Below are 23107 nucleotides of genomic sequence, written 5' to 3' on the forward strand. Positions count from 1 at the left end.
ACTCTCAGTCAGATTGTCCCTGATAACTTTAACAAATAGCTTTCCATCAAAACAGTATTTTATGGACTTCTTAAGTTCTATTTTTAAGCAGCCTTACAAGGAGTTCTCCTTTTACAGAAGCAACAATTAACAAGTTGATTATTGGTTGTAAAACGTGCCCATTAATCTCTATCCTTCTACCTGCTGAGCTTTTCTCTTTGAAACTCTTTCTCAGATCTTTTCAAACCTCGTATCTCTTATCACAGATGAAAATACCACCACACTCCATACATGGTAACAATGACTAAACCCGTATTTGTGGTTTCTATGTTTATCCTGAGTAATAATCTTTCATAAAATTAATAAATGTTACTAAAATTTATACTGACTAATAACTATATGACTATATAAGACTCCATAATTACTAATTTGGTTTCATTAAAATTTAACCATATAGTTAAGAATTATTCCATACAGACCATTAGAAAATGACATCAAGGAATGGAGATACACAAACATATATATATGTGTAATCTGATACATACACACACATATATATTACATAAAATGTGATACACACAAACACACACATACATATAAACACATATAAAAGTCTGTGCTCGATGGATGATTTAGAAAATGATGTTAGGACAATACAACCTATGCCATGCTCTGACTAACCAAGCACTGTACATTACTGTTTAATAAAACTGTTCCTGTGCACTTTGAGATTCCAAACATTAGTGACATTTTGTTTCCAATATAATAATTTTTGTTGGTTCTGAAGCCACGTGGTTAGCATGTGAATCTATGTACAAAGCAGTGTCTAGGTGCTTGGAAGATCTGGATGTCATCCTGGCCCTGTCCCTTATTAGCAGCAAGACCATAGGCAACTAAAATTAGCCACTTTCCTCTCTATGAACACTAAGTAATAATAGCATCTGCCTTAAACACTGTGGTGAGGATGTGATGGCTTACGACTTACTAGTCCATAATACAGTATCTGCCACACAGTGTGCACTCCATAAATGCTTGTTCTTTTTATTTTTGACATTATTATTACATAGGTAGAACACTTTTCTCCATAATTATCCAGAAAAAGCTTCTGGGTCTTTCCTCAAGTTCTTATTCTTGTAGTGTCTACTTTTTACTAGGTTTAGATACAAATTCATAGAAATACTATGCATGACAATTAATGGTGCTTGTGTGTACAATGGCCAACATATAAATTGACAGTTTCAAGAGTCATGTAGATTAGACCATATCTCATTGAGTGAAAAAAGGTTAAATGAGGTTATTTTTTAATGACTTAAATGTTAGTGGCTTTTGCTGAATATAATATAATGTCAAAATTCATATGCAATGTCATCACCCTCCTTTTTACCCCCACTTCAAAACATTTATGCTTTTTAGGGAGGACAATACTATTGACAAGTGTATGTCAGACCTGAAAATTACTGTTTGCTTCTACTACTGTAGAGAGGAGGAAAAACAATAGATTGTGTGTAAGTGCCTTACTAAGTTGATTATAGCATGAACGTGTTTTGGAGTCATATTGAGAGATTTTTGTTTTTCTTCAACAATAGGTTATACTGATCATGCAATTTTTGGAACTGTTGTTAAAAGTGGCTAAAATATCAGGTTGACTGTGGCAATGGAGTCCTTTCTTTTTTTTATAGTCATCTAGAAATGATCACGAACTTATAGGCAGGACATAATCTTGAAGCTTTATTTCAGTCACCTTCCAGCAGCATGTAGGCAGGATTCATTAAGAACCAGTCTCTGGCTGGGGCAATCTGCTGGTCCTCAGCTCCCACCCAACTCCGTGAGCTGATGTTCCGCCCTCATCTATCTCATCCCAATTGTGATGGTGATGATGAAAAGATTAGGAGTGGATTCAGTCTGTGGAATTAGAGCTACTCTTGCTAGTTTGAGGTGGAGTGAGATGTATCTGTCTTTTTCCATTCTGAAGCAATTACACTAATGAAGATTAATAATTTCTGCTGTTTCTGAAGTCTTCAAAGGAGGGTTATTTTGTAATTCCAGTAATACATTCTGATATAAATGCCAATATCGTCCAACATTCCTTCATATACTTTAGGATACACTCAAAGCTGCTCTGTCTAGCTGGGATTCCAACATGCCCAAATGCTTGAGTTTCTCATCCCTCTTGTTAGAATCCTCTCAGTCACATGTCAACGAGACGAGCTGTCTTCTCTATGAAACTGATGTTACTTTACATAGCAGAATACCCTCCCTGATTCTCCAGTACTTATTTTACAAATAAAACATATAGTTTTCTTTATCTTGGGCTTGGTGTCTCTTTCTTCATAAATGTATGATTAATGATGACTGAATGACCACCTACAATAATCAGTATATTTAAGAAAAATGACGACAAAACCTGTTTTAGTGCCTAGCTTTAAAATGTTTCATGTAATGACCTTATATCAACTAATACAGGATCAGCTCTAGCAACAGAATACCCTGGTCAGTGGGATGTCAGAATACGGCTCTACAGTCAATCAAAGCACTATATATAAAATGATATGATTACAGATGGGTTTGCATAAGTGTCTTATGTGAAAGGCATTATAAGATTGCCTCAAAGGAACAAAACAAAGAATTTAAGAAAGAAATGGATGAGATTTTTGACATGAAGCACCAGATCTTGTTTCTAATGTGTTTTTTGGCAGTGGATAACCTACCTTTTAATGTTTTAAATTTTTGCTTCAAATACATCTCAGAAACCTACTTTAATGCTTCATTTTCAGCATGATATATATACATGGCATTCATGAAAAAAATCTAAAGATTACTCATTGGTCTTCTTCTAATAATAAATATAAAAGTAGAAAACGTATTGAAAAATAGGCACTTAGAATCCAGAGGCCTTATGCACAAAAGGAAAGCCAAATATTTGTGGTAGTTAGTCACCATTATAAATAGACTTCACAGCAGCAAATCAAATGTAACATTAAATAATTCTGAAATGAAAGTAAGCATTCTGTAAAAGGGCGACATTATGGAGCAGAAGGTTAGTTCATTTTAGGCGGATGTTAGAAGTAGCTGTTCTCTGAATTTAATGTTTCTACTTAATATTAAAATTGAAATTTTAGTTCATGGTGAAAAGAACAGCTCTGCAGGACACTGGAGCTTTCTCTCTTTTCGCAAAGTAGCAGAACTGCCATCACACATCTATTCCCTAAGCTCCAAGTTGAAGGGAATTTAGTATCTCATAAGATATATAAAATTCTTCTCTAATATTTTAACCCAGGAACATAATATAAAATTAACCCATGGCCCAAGAATTATTTTTAAACTGTAGTGTAAAGAGAGTACATTCAAAAGAATAACAACGCCAGTAACAGCAAAAAATAAAGCTTGCACACACATTAAAACAGCCCTTACGCCATCACAAAAGCCTGTTTTTCAAGCTATATTGTTGGCCATTTTCTTTAAAAAAAACTTCCTAAAAGTCAGCTGCTTTTGACAGTGGAATGTTTTTTTTTCTCCCTGGGTACCTCTCACGGCCGGCTAGAGAATTTGACTAGATTATAGTTCAGTAGCTGAACACAGCTGCGTGTCCAGTCATCTAACTCTGCCTGTGCTGTTGGTCAGGATGCGTTAAGCAGGTTTTGGGTGTCTTAAAGGGGAACATTGTGTTTTGAGGCCAAGTCAGTTGCACACTGATTCTCATTGCTTACTGACTAGTGAGTTATGGCATCACTACGAAGATATGATTGTATGCCCGGGAAACGAGTCACACATGAACAGATGGATATAAATCTCCATATCTGATTTTATTCCAGGTTGACAACTTTTCAGTTAATATTTGATTTGTGGTGCATGAAAAAACGTATTTCTATTCAATAACTGATTTTAAGTATTTCTTAATTTTGCCTGTGGGGTGAATAGTTTGGTCAATTAGATATAGCAATACATGAAAAATTTGAAAAAGAACCCATCATAAAAGTCTACTGAAGGATTAAAGTCCTAGGAAAACTGATGGTTTTATGTATCTCATTCTGAAACTTTACTGAAGACAGTAACCATAAGAATTAGGTACATATCTCAATGGAAATATACTGGCCACTTTTACGAACATGGGAGTAGTGAAAGAACTGCACACAGAATTTTAGCTGTTGTTACAAATTATAAGGTGACCACACACTAAAATACGTATGTTCCAAGGGAGAAAGACGATACCATTGGTAATTATTCTAAAGTAAAAGGTGAACACAGAAAAAATTTCATAGTGAAAAATTCTTCAGGATAATAGTTGGTGCTTTAAGAAGCAAATTGAAGCATAAATATCTTTAAAGAGGGAATTCACCTTCCTTTCTACTACCTTCTTACATGTCAGTCCCACACCTGTCCCCAGTGTTCAGAAAACCAATGCTCCAATGATTCCCAAACCTTTAAGCTAAAACTGTTGAGACGCTTTTATCTTTTTTCTTAATAAGGATGTGGTAAAATGAGATTGTTAGGATTCATATTTGAACTTTGCATTTCAACATTATCTACTCATTGTGAAAAAGAAGAGCACCATTTCACTGCAGTCTGCCCACTGGCACACATTATTTCTGACCCTACTTTTTCAGTGTCTCACAAAATAGTATCAGGTAATAGGTCATTACCTCTTATTTCCAATATACACAACACATAAAGCAAGTCACTGCATTTCACTGTTTACATATCTCCCTCCCTTGCTAGACTGTGAGATACTTAAATGTAGAGAATATATTTTTATTGCTCTCCAAGTCTTTTTCATCTTGCATAACACATGGCACGTTGTAGGTGTTCAATAAATATTTATTCTATCAAAAAATACTTTAGATATTCTTGCAAATGAACACACCTATGATGTTTTAAATTCGAGTATTCTCTTTTGAGTTTTATTTCAGACATGCCTTTTATTTTAAAGGCAGGCAAACAAGCAATCCAAACTTGTTTCTCTGTGTTAAGCTAACACGGGCATTTAAAAAAATAATACGACACTGTGATTTTCACTAAACTAGGAAAGGTTATTTTGGAGCTGCTGGGACTTTAGATATTTGAAGTAGTAATTACTTCCTCCATAAATGTTACCTTTAGAGTCAAATACTGCTTTTCTGTTGCAGTTCAACTTTTTACTTAAAGGAAAATGTCTTTTTTTCACAATTCATGGTGCTGTTTTATTATATGTGGTAATCCTCCTTTTCATTTGTTTTGGTAGCATTGTTAAGTCCATGAAGCATCATCATAAAAATGATAGTAGTTTAACATTGTTCAGTATTTTTTCTGTCCCAGGGATTTCACTAAGCATGTGACATGCACTATATCATTTAATATCCACATAAACTTCATGATGTGTGTGATCTTACGTGTCTGCCTCTACCTCTTCATCTATCCGTCCATCCATCAATTTTCCAATTGGTAAACTGTGTAGTCAGGATAATAATACAGGGAGCGTTATCTTTAGATTTTGCATTCTTGGTTCTTTAAAGTTCTGAGTATCCACCAACAAAATTTAATACCATATTTTGCAAAATTCTGGAATAATTACCTATTTTAGTAAAGTACTTGTGTTATCATTTATAAAACAAACTAACAGCATACGTTGGGTAGTACTTAATTAAATACTATCAAGTCACTGCAACTAAGAATCCAAGAGTATTTCTTCTAAATTAAATGGATGAGATATCAACTCTTACCTGATGATCATCAACACTTCAAGTTGAAACTGACTGTTATTATTTACAACTTACCATAGACTTGGGTTTGGTTCCAGAACTGGCCACCGGGGTGGAAGATGGTAGATCAGTGGATTCAGTGTTAGCAGACAAGTTTATCTGTGTCTGATTCACTGAAGTGGTATCTGCTCCACTGTCAGATCCTGATTCCAGATCCTGTTTAAAAAACGCATTGATAAGAAGGGCATATCCATGCTCTCTATAGGCCTTTCTCCCTACCTCCAACACTCTTCTGCCTCCTCTTTCTCCCAACACACACTGACACACCAGAGTTAAGACGGCTGACATTGCCATATCACCCAAATCAGATATTCTTTTGTATTAACAATTGTACTCTTCAGAGGGTCTGGTTTTAGAATGCAAAGGCTGAAAAAGAGGTAGTATTACTACTTTGATAATTTAACAGCCAATTTGTGAATTGGAAGGGACAGTAGTGGGAGCTCAGGCACTGCTGTCAAGGAGGTAGAAGCCCACAGACACTCCTTGCTTGTTGTGTGACCCTGAGTAACATTTCAAGCTAAAATAGTTTCTTCCCTTCAACCTCCACAGCATATCATTCTCTATTTTGCAATCTCATTACCTTATCTACCACATATCAATTATATGCATCCACCATCTCTACCTATGCATGCATATATGTATGTATCTATATATCTGTCTGTATATATCTTTGTCTATCTTTCATTTGTTTCTTTTTCTAATCCTTGATTGTCTCCTTCTATTGCAATCTATGTATCACAAGAGCAGGGACTTCACCTGTCTTGTTCACTGATACATCCCCAGGCTTAGAATAGTGCCTGGCACCTAGAACATGCTCATTAAATATTGTTTTATGAAAGAAAAACTAGGCTGACAAATGTAATATTTAACCAAGGAGGTGCAAGATCTGTACACTAGACACTATAAGACACTGATGAAAGAAGTTGAAAAAGGCAAATAAATGGAAAGATACCTTATGTTCCTGAATTGGAAAAATTTAAATTGTGAAAATGTCGATACCACCAAAGTGATCTATACATTCAGTGCAACCCCTGTCAAAATTCCAATAGCATTTTTCACAGAACAGAAAAAAACAATCCTAAAATTTGTATGGAACCACAAAAGATCTTGGACAGCCAAAGTAATCTTAAGAAAGAAAAACAAAGCTGGCAGCATCACATTTCCTTATTTCAAACTATAGTGCTATGGTAATCAAAACAGCATGGTACTTGCATAAAAACAGATACACACAGCAATGTAACAGAACAGACAGCCCTGAAATAAAACATGCATTAGTTTACAGTCAACTAATATTTGACAAGGAAGCCAAAAATACTCAATAGGGAAAATGTCTTTTCAATAAATGGTGTTGGGAAAATTGAATATTCACATGGAAATGAGTGAAACTGGACTTTTATCTTACACCACTCACAAAAATTAACTTGAAATGAATTAAAGATGTAAATGTAAGATCTGAAACCATGAAACTCCTAGAAGAAAGCATAGACAAAAAGCTTCTTGACATTGGCCTTGGCAACGATTTTTTGGATACACCACCAAAAGCATAAGTAATAAAAGCAAAAATAAATAAGCGGGATTATATTAAACTAAATGGATTCTGCACAGCAAACAATCAAAAGAAGAATGAAGAGGCAGTCTATAGAATTGGGAGAAAATATTTGCAAACCTTATTATCAGATAAGGGGTTAATATCCAAAATATATAAGGAATCTATATAATTTAATAGCAAAAAAAATCTGATTAAAAAATTTAGAGTACCTGAACAGATATTTTTCCAAAGAAGACACATAAATGGCCAACAAGTACATGAAAAGATGCTCAACATTACTAATTATCAGAGAAATGCAAATTAAAACTACGATATATCACCTCACACCCGTTAGAATGGCTATTATAAAAAAGACAAGCAATAACAAGTGTTGAAGAGAATGTGGAAAAAAGGGAATTAAAGTGCATTGCTGGTGGAAAATTAGTACTGCTACTTTGGAAAACAGTATGGAGGTTCCTCAAAAAGTTAAAAATAGATGTGACCCAGCAATCTCACCTCTGGGTACACATCCAAAGGAAATGAATCACTGTCTTAAAGAGATACCTGCACCCCTGTGTTCACTGCTGCATTATTCACAATAGCCAAGACATGGGAACAACCCAAGTGTCTACTGTTGGATGAATGGATAAAGAATATGTGATACACACACACACACACACACACACACACACACACAAGAATATTATTTGGCTATAGAAAAGAAGGAAACCCTGCCTTTTGTCACAATATGGATAGCCCTTAAGAACATTATGCTAAATGAAATAAGCCAGAAAGAGAAACATAAATACTGTGATGATCTCACTTACATGTGGATTCTAATAAAAAGCTAAACTCATAGAAACAGCGGAGTGGTGGTTGCCGGAGGATGGGGGTGGGGGAAATGGGGGAAATGTCTGTCAGAGGGTACAAACTTCCAGTTATAAGAAGCATAAGTTCTGGGTACCTAATAGTCACTTCTGTAACTATAGTTAACAACACTGTATAATATACTTGAAAGTTGCTAAGAAAGTAGATATTAAATGCTCTCACCACACACACATTTGTAATTATACTAGTTGATGGATGGGTTAACTAACCTTATTGTGGCAATTATTTTGCAATATATAACTGTGTCGAATCATCACATTGTATACCTTAAACAATGTTATAAGTCACTTATATCTCAATAAAAGTACAAAAAAATAAAAAAGGGAAAAACAAAGATAAAAAAGAAAGAGTACAAAAGATATACACAACATATATTCAATATCTTGTAGTAACCTATGCTGAAACAGAATATGAAAATGAATATATCTATGTTCATGTATGATTGAAGCATTATGCTGTACATTTTCACACAACATTGTAAGCTGACTATATCTCAATAAAAATAAATATACACAACAATAATAAATATGAAACAAAAACACTATATTCTCAAGAGTATGTGTATAAAACACAGAACCCTAACCAAATTTCTCATGCTCTGAATGATTTCAGATCAGTGGTCATCTATTCTTTTCTTTTTTTTTTGCATGGAAATTACAAACACCATTTTACTATCACAGAAAAATGATTTATTAAAATTTCAAATTGAATCAACATCAAATGGATGGTCATAAACAACAGGTAATTTATAAACATCAGATGCATAATCATAATAGCATGTAGTTTACAAGCTATTTATATTTGACCTTTATGTATATCAGAAATCATTTGCATTAATTTTGCCTTCCTGTTTATGATCTGATTAAGTAAATAACAAGGTAACCTTGCATTTTTCTAATAATTCTCAGTGAAATGATAAATATTGAAAATATATAACATTTAAAGACAACACTGTAACAGTCTTACTCTGCTTCAGTGTTCACAAACTCTACATGGCAGGTTTTATCATCATCACTTGATAGATGACGAAGCCAAAGCTTAAAGCAAGTAACTTGACCAAATCCACATTCTGTGGCAGGCGTGGCATTAAAACCCAGATCTGTCTGACCCTTACTTGTCAGGCTCTCTCAAAGCAGACTTCTATAATTTTTACCTCTATCCTTATTTTAATATTTTCGTAACTTTAAAGCCATTCTTATGAGATCAGATGAAATCGGGTGCGTTTAGGGTGGTATGGCCATAGACTAAAGCCATCCTTAAAGACTCCAGCCTATATCATCTTTTACATCCTTTATTACATGTAGAACTCAGTCCAGCCCTTTCTCACAAATAATCTCAAACTGAGGTCACTGTTTCACTGCATGTCTTGCCTTCTCTGCTAAACTGTACATTCACAGTGGAGTATGAAGCTGTGGCAGAGGGAGTTTCTTCCCCGAATCTGGGACACTACTCCTTGGTGGACAATCAAGGTCATAGTCATCTGTAATAATCCACTTATTCCATGGCACAATTATCAAAAGGAATGGAAATCATATGTGGAAAAATTTTTGATGATGAGAGAAAGTTAAAATTAGCTCTAAATACCAAGGAACAGAAACAAAGAAAAAGGGATGACCTAGAAAAACAGAGAGACCAAAAAGAAGTTTTGAGGGATTCAGGCTATGTCTTATTCATCTTTAGCCCAGTGCTTGATGTAAGTGAGTACACAGGAGAAGGCAAAGGAATTAACAAATATTAAATATGTATTCTGTGCCAGATCTTTGCAATGCATCTTATATATGTTCTTCACTTACTCCTCCCAATAAGCCATTAAGTAGGAGACAAAATTTCCTTTTCATTTTTTACATGAACTAGAAGTTGAGAAATTAAATAATTTCCTTATATTCTCAGATATTCATTTGTAGAGCTGGGATGTGACCTAGACCTGCAGACTCCAAAGTTTGTTTCTACTGTATTATTTTGCCTATTCCAAGTGTCTGCTGAACTGGAAACTCAGAAATAGATTTTTATTTACAGAATCAATCATATTTGAGCAGTGGTGATGATGGTCCATGAGATACTGCATGCAATATAAAATCCAGTTTACACTTTAAATGAAGGCAGAAGATATAGATGTAGGCAAATCCTAAAATCATCACCCACCTTACCTCTTGTTTTGTATTGTCTACCATTCAGCAAAGAACCATATCTAGCAGGTAAGAGCTATTCTGCTCTCTGAGAGGAGACAACAGTATGGAGCTGTATTTAGCAGAAATATGGGCTGTGCTTTTTTCCCCTAAATACATGAGACTGAGGAAAGGTCAATATAGGGTAAAAGGGGAGAGATTAAAGAGATAGGGAGAGATTAGCAATTCACACCAGAAAAATTTAAAAGATAAAATGAATCCCACACCTACATTATTGGCAAAAAAGTATTGAGAAGCATCTCCTATTGAAAAACGTGGTTTTAAAAGAGTTGATGAAAATGAGTATGAAGCTTCTATACAGCCTTCATATGTAAACAGGTTAAAACATCCCTTCTTGTTAGTCTTCAGGATACTACTTTGGTTGCATCTCCTCCATTTGGATGCCTGTCCTACTGAAGTATGTGCAAAACACTATAGCAGCACCGGTGAAGAAGTAAGTGATTCTGCCTGGGAATTTCACTGAGTGGATTTTAGAGTGCTCTCAAGTTGATTTCATCTAAACTCTTCATTGTAATATGGTGGGTTAATTCAATCAGCATCCATCCGTTCATCTACCCACCCATTCATCCACCCACCTTATCCATCCATCCATTCAGCAAATATTTATTAACCATCTTCTACACGCAATGTACACTGTGGGACACTGAAAATAAAATATTCAAGATAAACAGAACATTGTTGATGGCATGTATAGCATATCAGAGAAGACAGACAATTAGGGGAACAACAGCAATGAAGAGAATTTGATCACTAGGAAGCAAAATAATTTTTTAAAGTGACCCTCTTTCCTGTCTAATAACCATTTTCTTTTAAGTCACACACTTCTCTTATGGCCCCCCGCATGAAGCCTGGAATTATGAGTGATCTCAAGGTCATGTGGGGGAAGATGGTGCCATCAAAGATGTTTCATTTGCAAGAGGGACTGTACCAAGTAGAGATACCATGTTCACATGCAAAAAAGTGGAAAGTGGGAAGCTTACAGGAACTTGCCGCCGCAGGTTGGTGGGTGTGCTGGACGGAGAGGAGCTGGTGCTGAGAGCGTTCTCAATGTCCTGATCAAGTTGGTCCAGTTTCATGATTAGTAGCACCATCGAGTCTAGCCGCGCCCTATCTCGGTCTTCTCTTATTTCCTGAGGAACAGAACATTTTGTTACTGAATCTGAAAGGCCATTTCTTGGAAAGAATAAAAAGTCCCCTGTTCTTCAATGTGACAAAAAGGACACTGAATAATAGGCAGTTTTCTACTTAAGGGGGAAGGGAAGTTCTATTCTGTACCATCAATGGGCTCTTCATTGAGAAGATACTGACCTTCTGCCAAGAAAGCATTTTACATGAATATTAAATATATATCTTCTAGAGCAAAGCTCAATGGGAAAAAAGTATAACATCAATGAGTACTGATATATATTTACTACTTTCTGATTAATTATTCTTGGGAAAAGTTGTATATTTACTCTTCTTTTGTCATGGTACAAATCAATTATAACATACTAATAATTGTGGGTTAGACATTAAAGAATGCATATATGATAATATTTTTGAATGAATATTTCTGAGTATAGTAAAAAAAAGGAAAATAATCAAGGCAGGGTTTTGTTTGTTTGTTTTATTTTTTTGCATGGGGCCATTTACCTACTGCTGCTTCAAGTTATGTCATTGCCAACATATATTTTCAAGCTTCTTTTTCTTTGACACACTTTTGTAAAAAGCCTCCAAAATCAGATGAATCATGGTTACTTATTCTGAATTCTCCATAATATAGACATATATTTATGGAAATACTTTCATTTTTGAAAAAGCCAAAGCTTCTCATTGACCGTATGGAGTTGTTTGGGCATGACTATTTACTATTCTTCTGTGTTCAAATCAAGTCACTTAGTATTAGGAATCTTCTTAATCATTTATAGTGTGCAAGGTATCAGGTTTTGGCAGTATTGGGTAAAACAAAAAACAAAACAAAACATGGAAAGCATTGTAAGGCTCCTTAGAGGCAAACTCTACTGAGGGATGTAATGGATTCAGGATCAGCACTTTTGAGGCAAATCATCATTTGTGGCTCATGCTGCCAGCTTCTCATCTGTCAGAGATATTTACCTGGGTGTAGTCAGCTTTAAAAGGCCCACCAGGGGTGACCTCAAAGGGAAACTACATGAGTACAAGGGAGTAAGTTGGAGGATTTGATGATGTGATGCGATTAGTAGTGGCATGAATGAGGTGACTGGCTGAATCAGATCGTTTACTTTTTTGGGGACTTTTTCTGTTAATCTCCGTAAATTCCCTAGTCACTATTAAGAGAGACCCCAAAGAACAAGGACTGGGATAATTTCGTGGATTCATCTAATTCTTTAGGGCTCTCTCTACCTTAAACAGTTAAAGCAAACTGTTAATATTAAAAATCATTATCTTTCAGAAGTCAAATAATTGGTTTATTAGATTAAGTTGGTTAAAAATTCATGAATTCAGCTAACATTGATGAGTTGTTTGGGTAAGCGGAACCTGTGCTTGGTTTAAATATTAATGGAAAATTGAAAGACCTAGTACTGTCTCCACAAAGACATTAATTTTGAGAATAAATTAAGAATCTTTTTGAGTCGTGTTAATTCCTTTAGAGTTGTATGCTGTGACTTATTCTAAACTTTCTTTTCATCATCCCTGCTGTCTAAAACATTTAATGAAGTTTTGACAGAGAATTACAGAACTTTTGTCACCAGAAAGTTTATTGGGCTTTAGAAGATCCAGGATACTTGCAAACAAACAAGCCTGAACCTTACTATATATCATAGCCCTCAATGCTACATAATTTTGTTATATTCAAAAGAATGCTATTTACAGTAAAACCCTACTTACACCTTAAAATAGAGTCCCAGAAATATTAGAGATTATTGAGTTTAACTCTCTTCTAAATAACCCCAAAATGGAAGAATCCTACTGAATAGAAGAGAGTCCCCCTTATGTGTTTGCTTATATAATTTCCTTCTCTTTTTAGAAGCACCAAGTTGTGCTTGACAAGTTAATGTTCCTTGCATCTCTCTATATAGCCATGTGTGTTTTTGTGTAATTGTCCTTCATCCCCCAGTAATAACATGCTCAAGCACAAAGATTCAGTTTTTCTACTGGCAGATACAGAGTCAAGTCTACATTGCATACACAATATGTTTTCATGAATAATAATAATACAATAATATTAAAATCAATAGAAGCCAGTGAAATAACACTTCCTAAATCCTTAGAAAATATGTCTTGATATTCTTCCAGCTATTAAGTCAATGTCGGATAAAACAGTATATCCCGCAGCTACCCTAGACCTATCAGCAGTAGCCTCAGAAACAATTTGTCTTTGAATTAACTGGATGCTGAGATTGTGCTTTAAAAACATTTTCAAATCCACGGGCTGGGCATCAAATTATTTTAAATAATCTGTCCAAAAGAATAAGGTCAAACAGCCTTGGTCTAAGATATTTCTTTAGAGAAATAAGCTCATTTCTTTTCCCTTTCCCTCATGGATGCTTCCTTATCCACCACCCATTACAACATCTGCCCAAAGTGCCAAGTACACAGACTGGTATCATATGCTACCCATTCACTAAACGCCACAAAACAGAGTTGGCTTCAAATCAGATGCTTTGGATAAATCTTTTGTCCTTATTGTTAAAGCCCAAGTATGAATATTTTTCAAAGTTCTAATCTTTCATATGTCTGTGGCGAAACTCCAGCAAACAGCTCACGCCTGAAAACAGAGCTGTGTATTTGCAGATTCTGGCGAGGCTGAATCCTACAGTGGAGCTTTCATTTCATACTGTCACTACAGGCCATGAAGAGGAACTTCTTAATAAGTGAAGCTGCCTATTCATGAAGTTCTAGGTCTTTCAGTAACTTAACCTCCTTAAAGCAAAGCCAAGATGCGAAATTCTCTCCCTTCCATCTTTCCTGCCTTCTCCTCTGCAGTCACAGCTGTTCTGGGCCAAGCACGATTAAAAGGACAAAATGTTCATCTGTGAATAAGAGACATAAAATCTCTGCTGTCCTGAATATCACAGTAACCATGAGAAGACAGATAATGAAAGTTAACAAATTCAGAAATAAGATAGTTTCTGACAGGGACAAGTGTAAGAAGAAAATAAATCCGGTAATGAGATACACAGTAACTACAGGGGGAATGTCCCACTTAGTAGGGGTTGGTCAGTGAAGAGCTTTCTGTGGAAGTGAGAGTAAACTATGATGGCGTGAAAACAAATCAGGTAGAGGAGAGAAAGAGAGAGATGGAGACAGAGATGCAGAGAGAGAGAGAGAGAGAGAGAGAAAAAGAGAGAAAAAAAAGGAAGGAAGAAAAGGGAGGAGGGAGGAAGGAGGAGAAAGAACTGGGAAAGTAGTGTCCCATGCAGGGTGGGGAATGAAAGATGCTAAGGTTAGAATGAGTTTGGTGAGTAAGAGGATCTGAAAAAAGGTTAGAGAAGCTGGGCCAGGGAAAGTGAAAGGGAGAGTGAGTGAGTACTAGGGCAAAATGAGGAAAATTATATCCTGTTATGAAGGTCACCGTAAAGAGGTCAATTTTATTCTTTGTGCAATGGGACCATGAGCAGGATGTAAGCAAATTAGTGATTTACTATGTTTTAAAATTTTTGAGCTCTCACCACATACTGACAACCAAACTTTTAAAAATCCTCACCATATTTTATATCCAGCAATGCCACACGACAAATACATGCTACATAGTTCAATTTATCCTAAGGTTATTGTTTTAGTTCTAGCCATAGTCCTTTTCCTGCTGAGTCCGAATTGCACCCACATTACAGTGATTATAAAGAAATAATACAAACTTTTTATAACAGGGTCCTACATATTTTGAGATCAAAGTGAAAAAGAATAAGGAATTCTTTTGGGAACCTATTTCCTGGAAGTAGGGAGTGGGTGAGTCGTGATATGTTGGTAAATGTTTAGCAACTGGATCTCCAAATAAAAATTCCTAGTTTGTAGTATGTGTGCTGATTTTCTGTAGTATAAGTATCTCCCTAGCCATGGCCGATTTCAAGCTAGCAATTAGGCATTACTGAATGCAAATTTGGAAGAGATGCACACAGTTGGCTCCTGTAAGCTGATGTTAGCTGATGCATGGTTCCAACACATGCTGGGAGTGGGGACCAGCAGGATGGAGAATCATTTTTAGAATCTGACTTGAATGGAAACATTGATAACTAAACCAATGCTATAATTTTGGTTTAGTCAACATAATAGCATATTAAATAAACATTTTATTAAAAATAACATTTTATTTATTTAATGTATTTACTTTCCCTAACTTTTGCTCTTCTTGCCCAGATAGAGTTTGGTAATATAAAAGATTTAAATTTAGTGTTCTTCTTTTTTCCCCTAGTAGTGGCTTCTTTATCTGCCTTCCTGGTTCTATCCATTATCTATGTATGTAAAATTCCTTAAAATTAATTATCATGAACATATCTTTGTATTTGTATTTTCACTTAAATAAGTCAAAACTCATTTCTTTAAGTTACTCATTGCGCCACTTGGATAATTCATTCAACATTTAACACCTTAGAAACCTAGAAGCCCGAGACAGCCATTATTGGTTCCAATGTCCTGACTTTGCAGATGAGAAAAGAGAGTAACAGGGAGTTTTGAGTCCAGATCCCACCTTCACTGGTAAACTTAGCAGCCTAGAGCCTGGCTCTCCCTACTCTTTGTCCTAGTCTCTTTCCAGTACTCCATTTTGCTTTCCTTCCATGGGTACACTTTTAAATTTAAGGTCCATTTTAGCATCATGTATTCTTTTTTACCTCCCACAACCTGGTTTCCATTGTTTCCAACATACAGAAACTATGTTTTGGAAGAACACCAATAACCACAATTTATTGCAAGAAGTCTTTGAAGCATCTGGTTCAATTCTTTACACTTCTATTTAACAATCATTCAAGGTATGTTTATTGACCACCTACTACATGGTATACATCATTTCCTAGGAAGCAACCAATTTCATATTTGTACAGTTACAATTTTTAGAAATGTTATGGAGTCAAATTCTGCCTTCCTCTCACTTCCCATTTTCTGCCTCCAGAGCTAGACAGCATAGAGTGCCTATTCCATGAAACAGCCTTTCAAATACTTGAAAAACTATTTTGTGCCCATTTCTTCCTTTTCTGGGTAAATAACCCTCAGTTCCTTTAATAATTTCTCATCTGACATGTTTTCAAATCCTTATAAGTTCTGTTTACACTTCTCTGGATATGACATAATTCTGTTAATGACCCAATTAATGGTTGATGCCCAGAATTAAATATATTACTCTACATGTTCTCTGACCATGAAGGCAGAGAAAGCAATTATTTCCCTTCATTCTATATACCCTCTTTAATGTGCCTAAGAATTAAGTGCCTGCTTAGAATATGAACAGGCTATTCTTAATTGGATAACCACAATCTGCTTGTTTAATGAGGAAAAGTATTTCGTTGACTGTGACCTGACCTTGAGTCAACAGTGTGATATATGTCTCTTTTTCCCAGTATGTGCCTGTCATGCTAAGAACAGAAACATCCTGTTGTCTTGAGACTATAACCAGCTGTTGTCAAGATATAGATAATATATGTAGCTGCTGTGAAAGAAATTTCCACTTGTATCTTTTTCAGACACAAGTCAGTGGATACTTAGGCAAATTAGGAGAGAAACTTCTTTTCTATTTGAGTTGTTGTCAAAAACTTAACATGGCCAAGCCACACATGGTGTTCACTGGGCAATCTGAAAGATGCTCCCTCTTTACTTCCAAGGGCTATTTAGTCCCTGGGCAGTGAAGTCTCTTAGATCCCAGTGGTATCTTGGGGGAGATAAACAGAGTTTCTAGTGGGTCATTCTCTACAGGGACGTAAATTGAAATCCTTTGAACAGGAGCCTCCACTACCTTTGTTTCTTTCCATCTTAAGAAGATAATTCTGACCCTCCTTTTTATCCAGATGCTCTTTATTGAACAACATAGAACACAACACACACAGTGAGTGGGGAGGAAGCGCAACTTGCTGGGTATTTCACAGACTGGGCAAACATGAAGTCCAGAGGAAAGAGTGCCTCCCCCAGGGACGCACAGGCTCTATTTTTCTAATGTCAAGCATTTGGAAGAGAACCAAAACATTCAGTGAAATACCCAGATGCTTCCAAATAGTAGGTTTTGGCCCAGCAAACACACTATTGCTTGAATGTTCTGCTTGTCAATGAGTTGTGGCATCACATAGACAGCCGTCATAAATTAAAGGCCAGGCCAGGGATAGAACTAAGACTTCCTGATTCATAATCCAAGGTTCTGGCCCCTACACTGTCTTTGATTCCATGTGCATCTTACTGGCTATTCTAGGCTGGTAATTCTCCTTGCTCACCCGTAAAAGAAAGGGACCTTTTAGCAAAAGACTTGGCTCAACTTCATTCTGAATTATTTGATCTACAGCCAGCTGGACTAGTATGAAATCTTGTATTAGTGTTATAAATTTCATTTGACAATAAATTCCTCATTCTAGACTTTCCTGTCTTAGTATAATATCCTGCTTAAAGAACCAGAAAGTTATTAAATCTTTGTTTCTTCAGAAGCAGTGAAGATTTTCATCTGAATTGACCGACAGAAGCTAAAAATAATGTATTATCTTATGTCAGAATTTCTAGGCAAGTTAAATAAGTCAGCCTTAATTTATATTCGGGCGCATTTTAAGATGAAATTTATATGGACTGGGAAGTAACAGAAAACCCCAGCAATTATCTCCTACTTGCCAGATATAGTCTGTTCAACCACAAAATCTTTGTATATTATCTCTAATTAATAATAACATATGCCAATATCATTTAATATTAGATGGTGGAGAGAGATAAATAATATCCTTATTTAAAGTTGCTGAAAGGAATCTTTTAACTGATATGTAACTTGTGGCTTTACATTAAGTGTTTCTGTTCACTATTTATCTCCTATTTAACAATGCATATGATGAAAACTGGTCTCTCCTTTACTCAGTTTTTAAACTCCAGTGAAGCTTCAAATGGAGCATTTCTTAGCCGAGACTTTTGTAAATTGCCGACACAGTCTTCTGGATGGTTTCAAAGGACATTTATGCAGCTGGTCCTGAGGAGCGCTTAGAAGTGGCAGGTGTGAATGGGGAAAGAGTTGTGTGGGCAGCAATTCCTGTCTGTCCCAGGAGAACCTGAGGATGATTTCCTCCCCTGGATTTAAAGGCTCATTTTTGGCTGGGATATAATTTCTACCTAAATAATTTGGTAAGCACTCTGAAACCAGTTTTCACTTCAAGTGCTAAAGTTGTAGACTGACATTTAAGGTCACTTAATACATTTATAGACACAAAGTCAGTCTTTCTGGATTGATTATATATTCTGTGTCATCACGACTACATGATATTTGCAAATCCTTGCAGGTTATTTTTATCTTTTCTTCTTTCTTTCTTTTTTCCTTTCTTTCTTTCTTTAACAATTCTCAACAGTTCTTTGGGTTCAGGTATCAAAGGAGACAGGATTTCTTCTGATTTGAAAACGTAAGAAAAACATCTATTTAACATTAATATTTCATAAACTATTTTCAGGACTATTATGATGATTTTTAATGTGGATAACAAAAAAAGACATAAAGAAAAATTTATTCCTTTTCCATAAAAAGATATGATTTAATTTAGAAAAAAAAGTCTTGTGTTGAGCTGGGTTCTGTTCACTTTTCTAGTTTCACCTTTTATCACTCTCCTTGATCTGCTCAGCTTTCCTCAAGTTCATTCTGAGGACCACTATAAATTTCTTAATATTTTTCTTCAGTTAGGTTCACCTTTTTACAGTTAAATGCATTGTTAGGATCCAAATAGGAAATTTTTCCAAATAAGACATACAGATGGCCAACAGGTACATGAAAAGATGATCAATATCACTAATTATCAGAGAAATGCAAATCAAAACTGCAATCAGGTATTTGTTCATACCTGTCAGAATGGCTATTACAAAAAAGACAAGAAATAACAAGTGTTGGTGAGGATGTGCACTGCTGTTGGGAATGTCAACTGGTGCAGCCACTATGGAAGAGTATGGAGGTCCCTCAAAAAATAAAAAAATGAAACTACCATATGATCCAGCTGTTCCACTTTTAGATATTTATCTTAAGAAAACAAACACATTAACTGGAAAACATAAAGGCACCAACATGTTCATTGCAGCATTACTTACAATAGCCAAGACACAGAAGCAAGCTAAGTGTCCACTGATGGACGAATAAACAAAGAATAGGTGGTATATATACAATGGAATATTATTCAGCCATAAAAAGAATGAAATCTTGCCATTTGTGATAACATGATAGATCTTGATATTACTATGCTAAGTGAAATAAATCAGATAGAGAAAGAAAAATATTGTATGATTTCACTTAAATGTGGAATCTAAAAAAACAAAAACAAAAACAAAAAGTTTAACTTATAGATACAGAAAACAGACTGGTGCTTGCCAGAGGCAGGTTGGTTGGGGGGGGGTGGGCAAAATGGGTGAAGGGGTCAAAAAGTACAAAGATTTTCCCCTCTTTTTATTAATTTATTTTTTAAAGTGAAGTATAGTAAGTTTACAATGTCGTGTCAATGTTTGGTGTACAGCATGCTTTGGTCATACATATATGTACGTGTATTTCTTGTCATGTTCTTTTTCATTATAGGTTACTAAAAGATAATGAATATAGTTCCTGTACAGTAGAAATGTGTTATTTATCTATTTTAAAGATAGTATTTAGTATCTGCAAATCTCGAACTCCCAATTTATCCCTTCCAATCCCCTCCCCACCCCCCGGTAACGAGGTAACCATAAGTTTGTTTTCTTTGTGAGTCTGTTTGTTTTGTAAATAAGTTCATTTGTGTCTTTTTTTTTTTTTAAGATTCCATGTATGGTATTTTTCTTTCTCTTTCTGGCTTACTTCACTTACAATGACAATCTCCAGGTCCATCCATGTTGCTGTAAATTGCATTATTTTATTCTTTTTTAGGGTTGAGTAATATTCCATTGACTATACATACCACATCTTCTTTATATAGTCATCTGTCATTGGACTTTTAGGTTGTTTCCATGTCTTGGGTATTGTAAATAGTGCTGCTATAAATATTGAGGTGCATGCATCTTTGAATTAGAGTTCCCTCCAGATACATGCCCAGGAGTGGGATTGCTGGATCCTATGATAAGTCTGTTTTCAGTTTTTTGAGGAATCTCCATACTGCTTTCCATAATGGCTGCACCAAACTACATTTCCACCAGTAGTGTAGGAGGGTTTCCTTTTCTCCACACGCTCTCCAGCATTTATCATTTGTGGATTTTATTAATATTAATTTTTCCAATCCAAAAGCATGGGATAGCTTTACATTTCTTTAAGTCTTCTTTAATTTTCTCAGTCTGTTTTGTAGTTCTTGGCATATAAGTCTTTCACCTCCTTGGTCAAAAGAGAGTAGATCTTAAAAGTTCACATTACAAAAAAAATTGTCTAACTGTGTGTAGTACTGAATATTAATCAGAGTAAATGTGGTGATCATTTTGCAATATATACAAATATTGATTCATTATTGTGTACACCTGAAACTAATACATTATATGTCAATTATATCTCAATTGAAACAATGAATTTTTATATGTAATTATAAAAATACATCTAATACATGAACTACAAATGATAATCTATTTTTTATAATGTATTATCAAAATAAAAAATCCTTATAATATCTGATGTAATCTCACATGAAAACCACACTATGTTTTAGGAAATACTGTACTAGAAATACAGAACTTTTGGTTTCTCAAATATGCCATGTTTTCTCTCATTTGTAACTAGGATTATCAGATTAAGCAAATAAAAAGTATATTTGAATTTCAGATTAATGTGAAATATATATTTTAGTATATGTCCCAAATACTGCATGGGACAATATTACATGGGATATACTTATGCTAAAACATATTTTGTTGTTTATTTGAAATTCAAATGTAATTGAGAATCCTATATTTTATCTGGCAACTCTCTTTTTGACTCATGTAATAATGCTCCTTTGGCTTAACACACCTCTGCCTTGCTTGGGTATATCAGAGGAAACCCCTGGTTTCAAATTCAATGTCATTTCCAATGGAGAGGTCTTTCACAAGGTTGTTTCCTTGAATGGATGAACATTAACTGCCTCTTAAATTTAGTTATACAACTTCAAAGAATGGAATTTTTTTTCTCAGTATCTTAGTCAGTGTTATAATAATCCCAAGCAAAAGTTGAAGACTTGCCACTTTATTTTTAATTTAGTAGAATTAAACATGAAAAATGCATGAGGCTGTTCTTGTGATATTTTTAGGATTACACATTTATTTAAATTGTTAATGTTTTGCATTAAATCTTCCACAAATGAGCAAATTCAGAGTAAATTTTTGCCATTGTATATTTTCTAACTTCTATCATGTGATGTGTGTTTGTGGCTTTGACATTAATGACGAATCCTGGCATTGAAGAAGTATGGGAACTATTTTTCTAGCCCAGTCCTCTCATTTTTTCCCCATGTGATAATAACTTTGGCAAGTTAAGACTTTATTAAGGCTACAGACTTAATGGCAGAACTGGAAAATCTGAGTGTCTTGATTCAAGTCAGCTTTGCTTCCTGTTACCCAGGTAGCTACTAACACTTTTAGTTCCATAAGGTACTTTCTTCAGCTCTACAGGTGACCCAAAAGGTTATTATTTCCCATATAAATTTGCATGAATTGAGATATCTGGGCTAAATACACGTATATTAAAAAACAGACTTTGTCACACAGGAGTGACATTATTTTATTTTTATCTATAAATTTAGAGATAAACTGTCTTATTAATTAATGAGTTGCTCCTTTCTTCCTTCTTCCTTCCCTTCCTCCCTCCTTTCTTTTTCTTTCTCCTTCTCTCCCTTCCTTCCCCTTCTCTTCCTTCCTTCCTCCTTCCCTCCATGCCTCTCCTCTTTCCCTCCCTCCCTTCTTTCTGTCTGTCTTTCTGTCTGTCAACAACAAATGCTATCAGGAGTTCTCAAATATTAGTGCACATCATAATTATCTGAAGAACTTGTTAAACACAGATTGTTGGTGACTTAGTAGGTCTTTGATGGGGATGGAATATGGCGTTTTCAGCAAGTTCCCAGGTAATGCTGCTGTTGCTGGGAGCCACATTCTGAGAACCTCTGAACACACACACATTAGAGCTATAGGTCTCAACAGTGGATGATTATAAGTACACTTGTATAGCTTTGAAAAATTCCACATGCTAAGTGTCCACCCACCAAATTCCAATTCAGTTGGCATAGCATAATGTGTTTTTTTTAAAAGTTCCACAGATGAATTAAAGCAGAGTGAGGGCTGAGGAACACTGAAATATATTGCAGAGAGAGCCATTTCATGCCTTCAGACAAAAATTAGGACAATAAAAATAGATTCTCAACCAGAGTAATTCCACAGTAAGAAATCCATTAATTCCCTGCAGTAATAGATTAATGGAAAATACACAACAAAAAAAGTCAAAAAGTCATTTATAACATTGAAAACCTTTTTAAAACCACTTGTTAGTGACTTAATAAATAGAACAATAATAACAAAAACTCTCTCAGGTAGCAAGTACTTAGAAGGCAACATTCTTAACTTGATTAAGAATATCAGACAATTGAAAGTATTGAGGGTAATGGCGAAACATTAGAAACACCTCTACAATATTAAGAAAAATGGATCATCAAAGGATAAATGGATCATCCCTAAGGAAAATGTGTTTATATATATATATATATATA

The 23107-nt window shown here is 35.1% G+C and overlaps 1 protein-coding gene across 11 annotated transcripts in view; it reads right to left on the reverse strand.

Moving 5' to 3' along the window:
* DLC1 (DLC1 Rho GTPase activating protein) overlaps positions 1 to 23107 on the reverse strand; it is a 355265-nt gene that overhangs the window by 248997 nt on the left and 83161 nt on the right. For all 11 annotated transcript variants that reach the window (XM_072950355.1, XM_072950354.1, XM_072950356.1 and 8 more), the window contains 2 exons: positions 11297 to 11446; positions 5730 to 5870 (listed from right to left, as the gene is read on the reverse strand). In XM_072950355.1, coding sequence (XP_072806456.1) covers positions 5730 to 5870; positions 11297 to 11446 — 291 coding nt within the window. The remainder of the gene's footprint in view (positions 1 to 5729; positions 5871 to 11296; positions 11447 to 23107) is intronic.

This window comes from Vicugna pacos, chromosome 26, assembly GCF_048564905.1.
Source record: "Vicugna pacos chromosome 26, VicPac4, whole genome shotgun sequence".
NCBI classification, from domain to species: Eukaryota; Metazoa; Chordata; class Mammalia; order Artiodactyla; family Camelidae; genus Vicugna; species Vicugna pacos.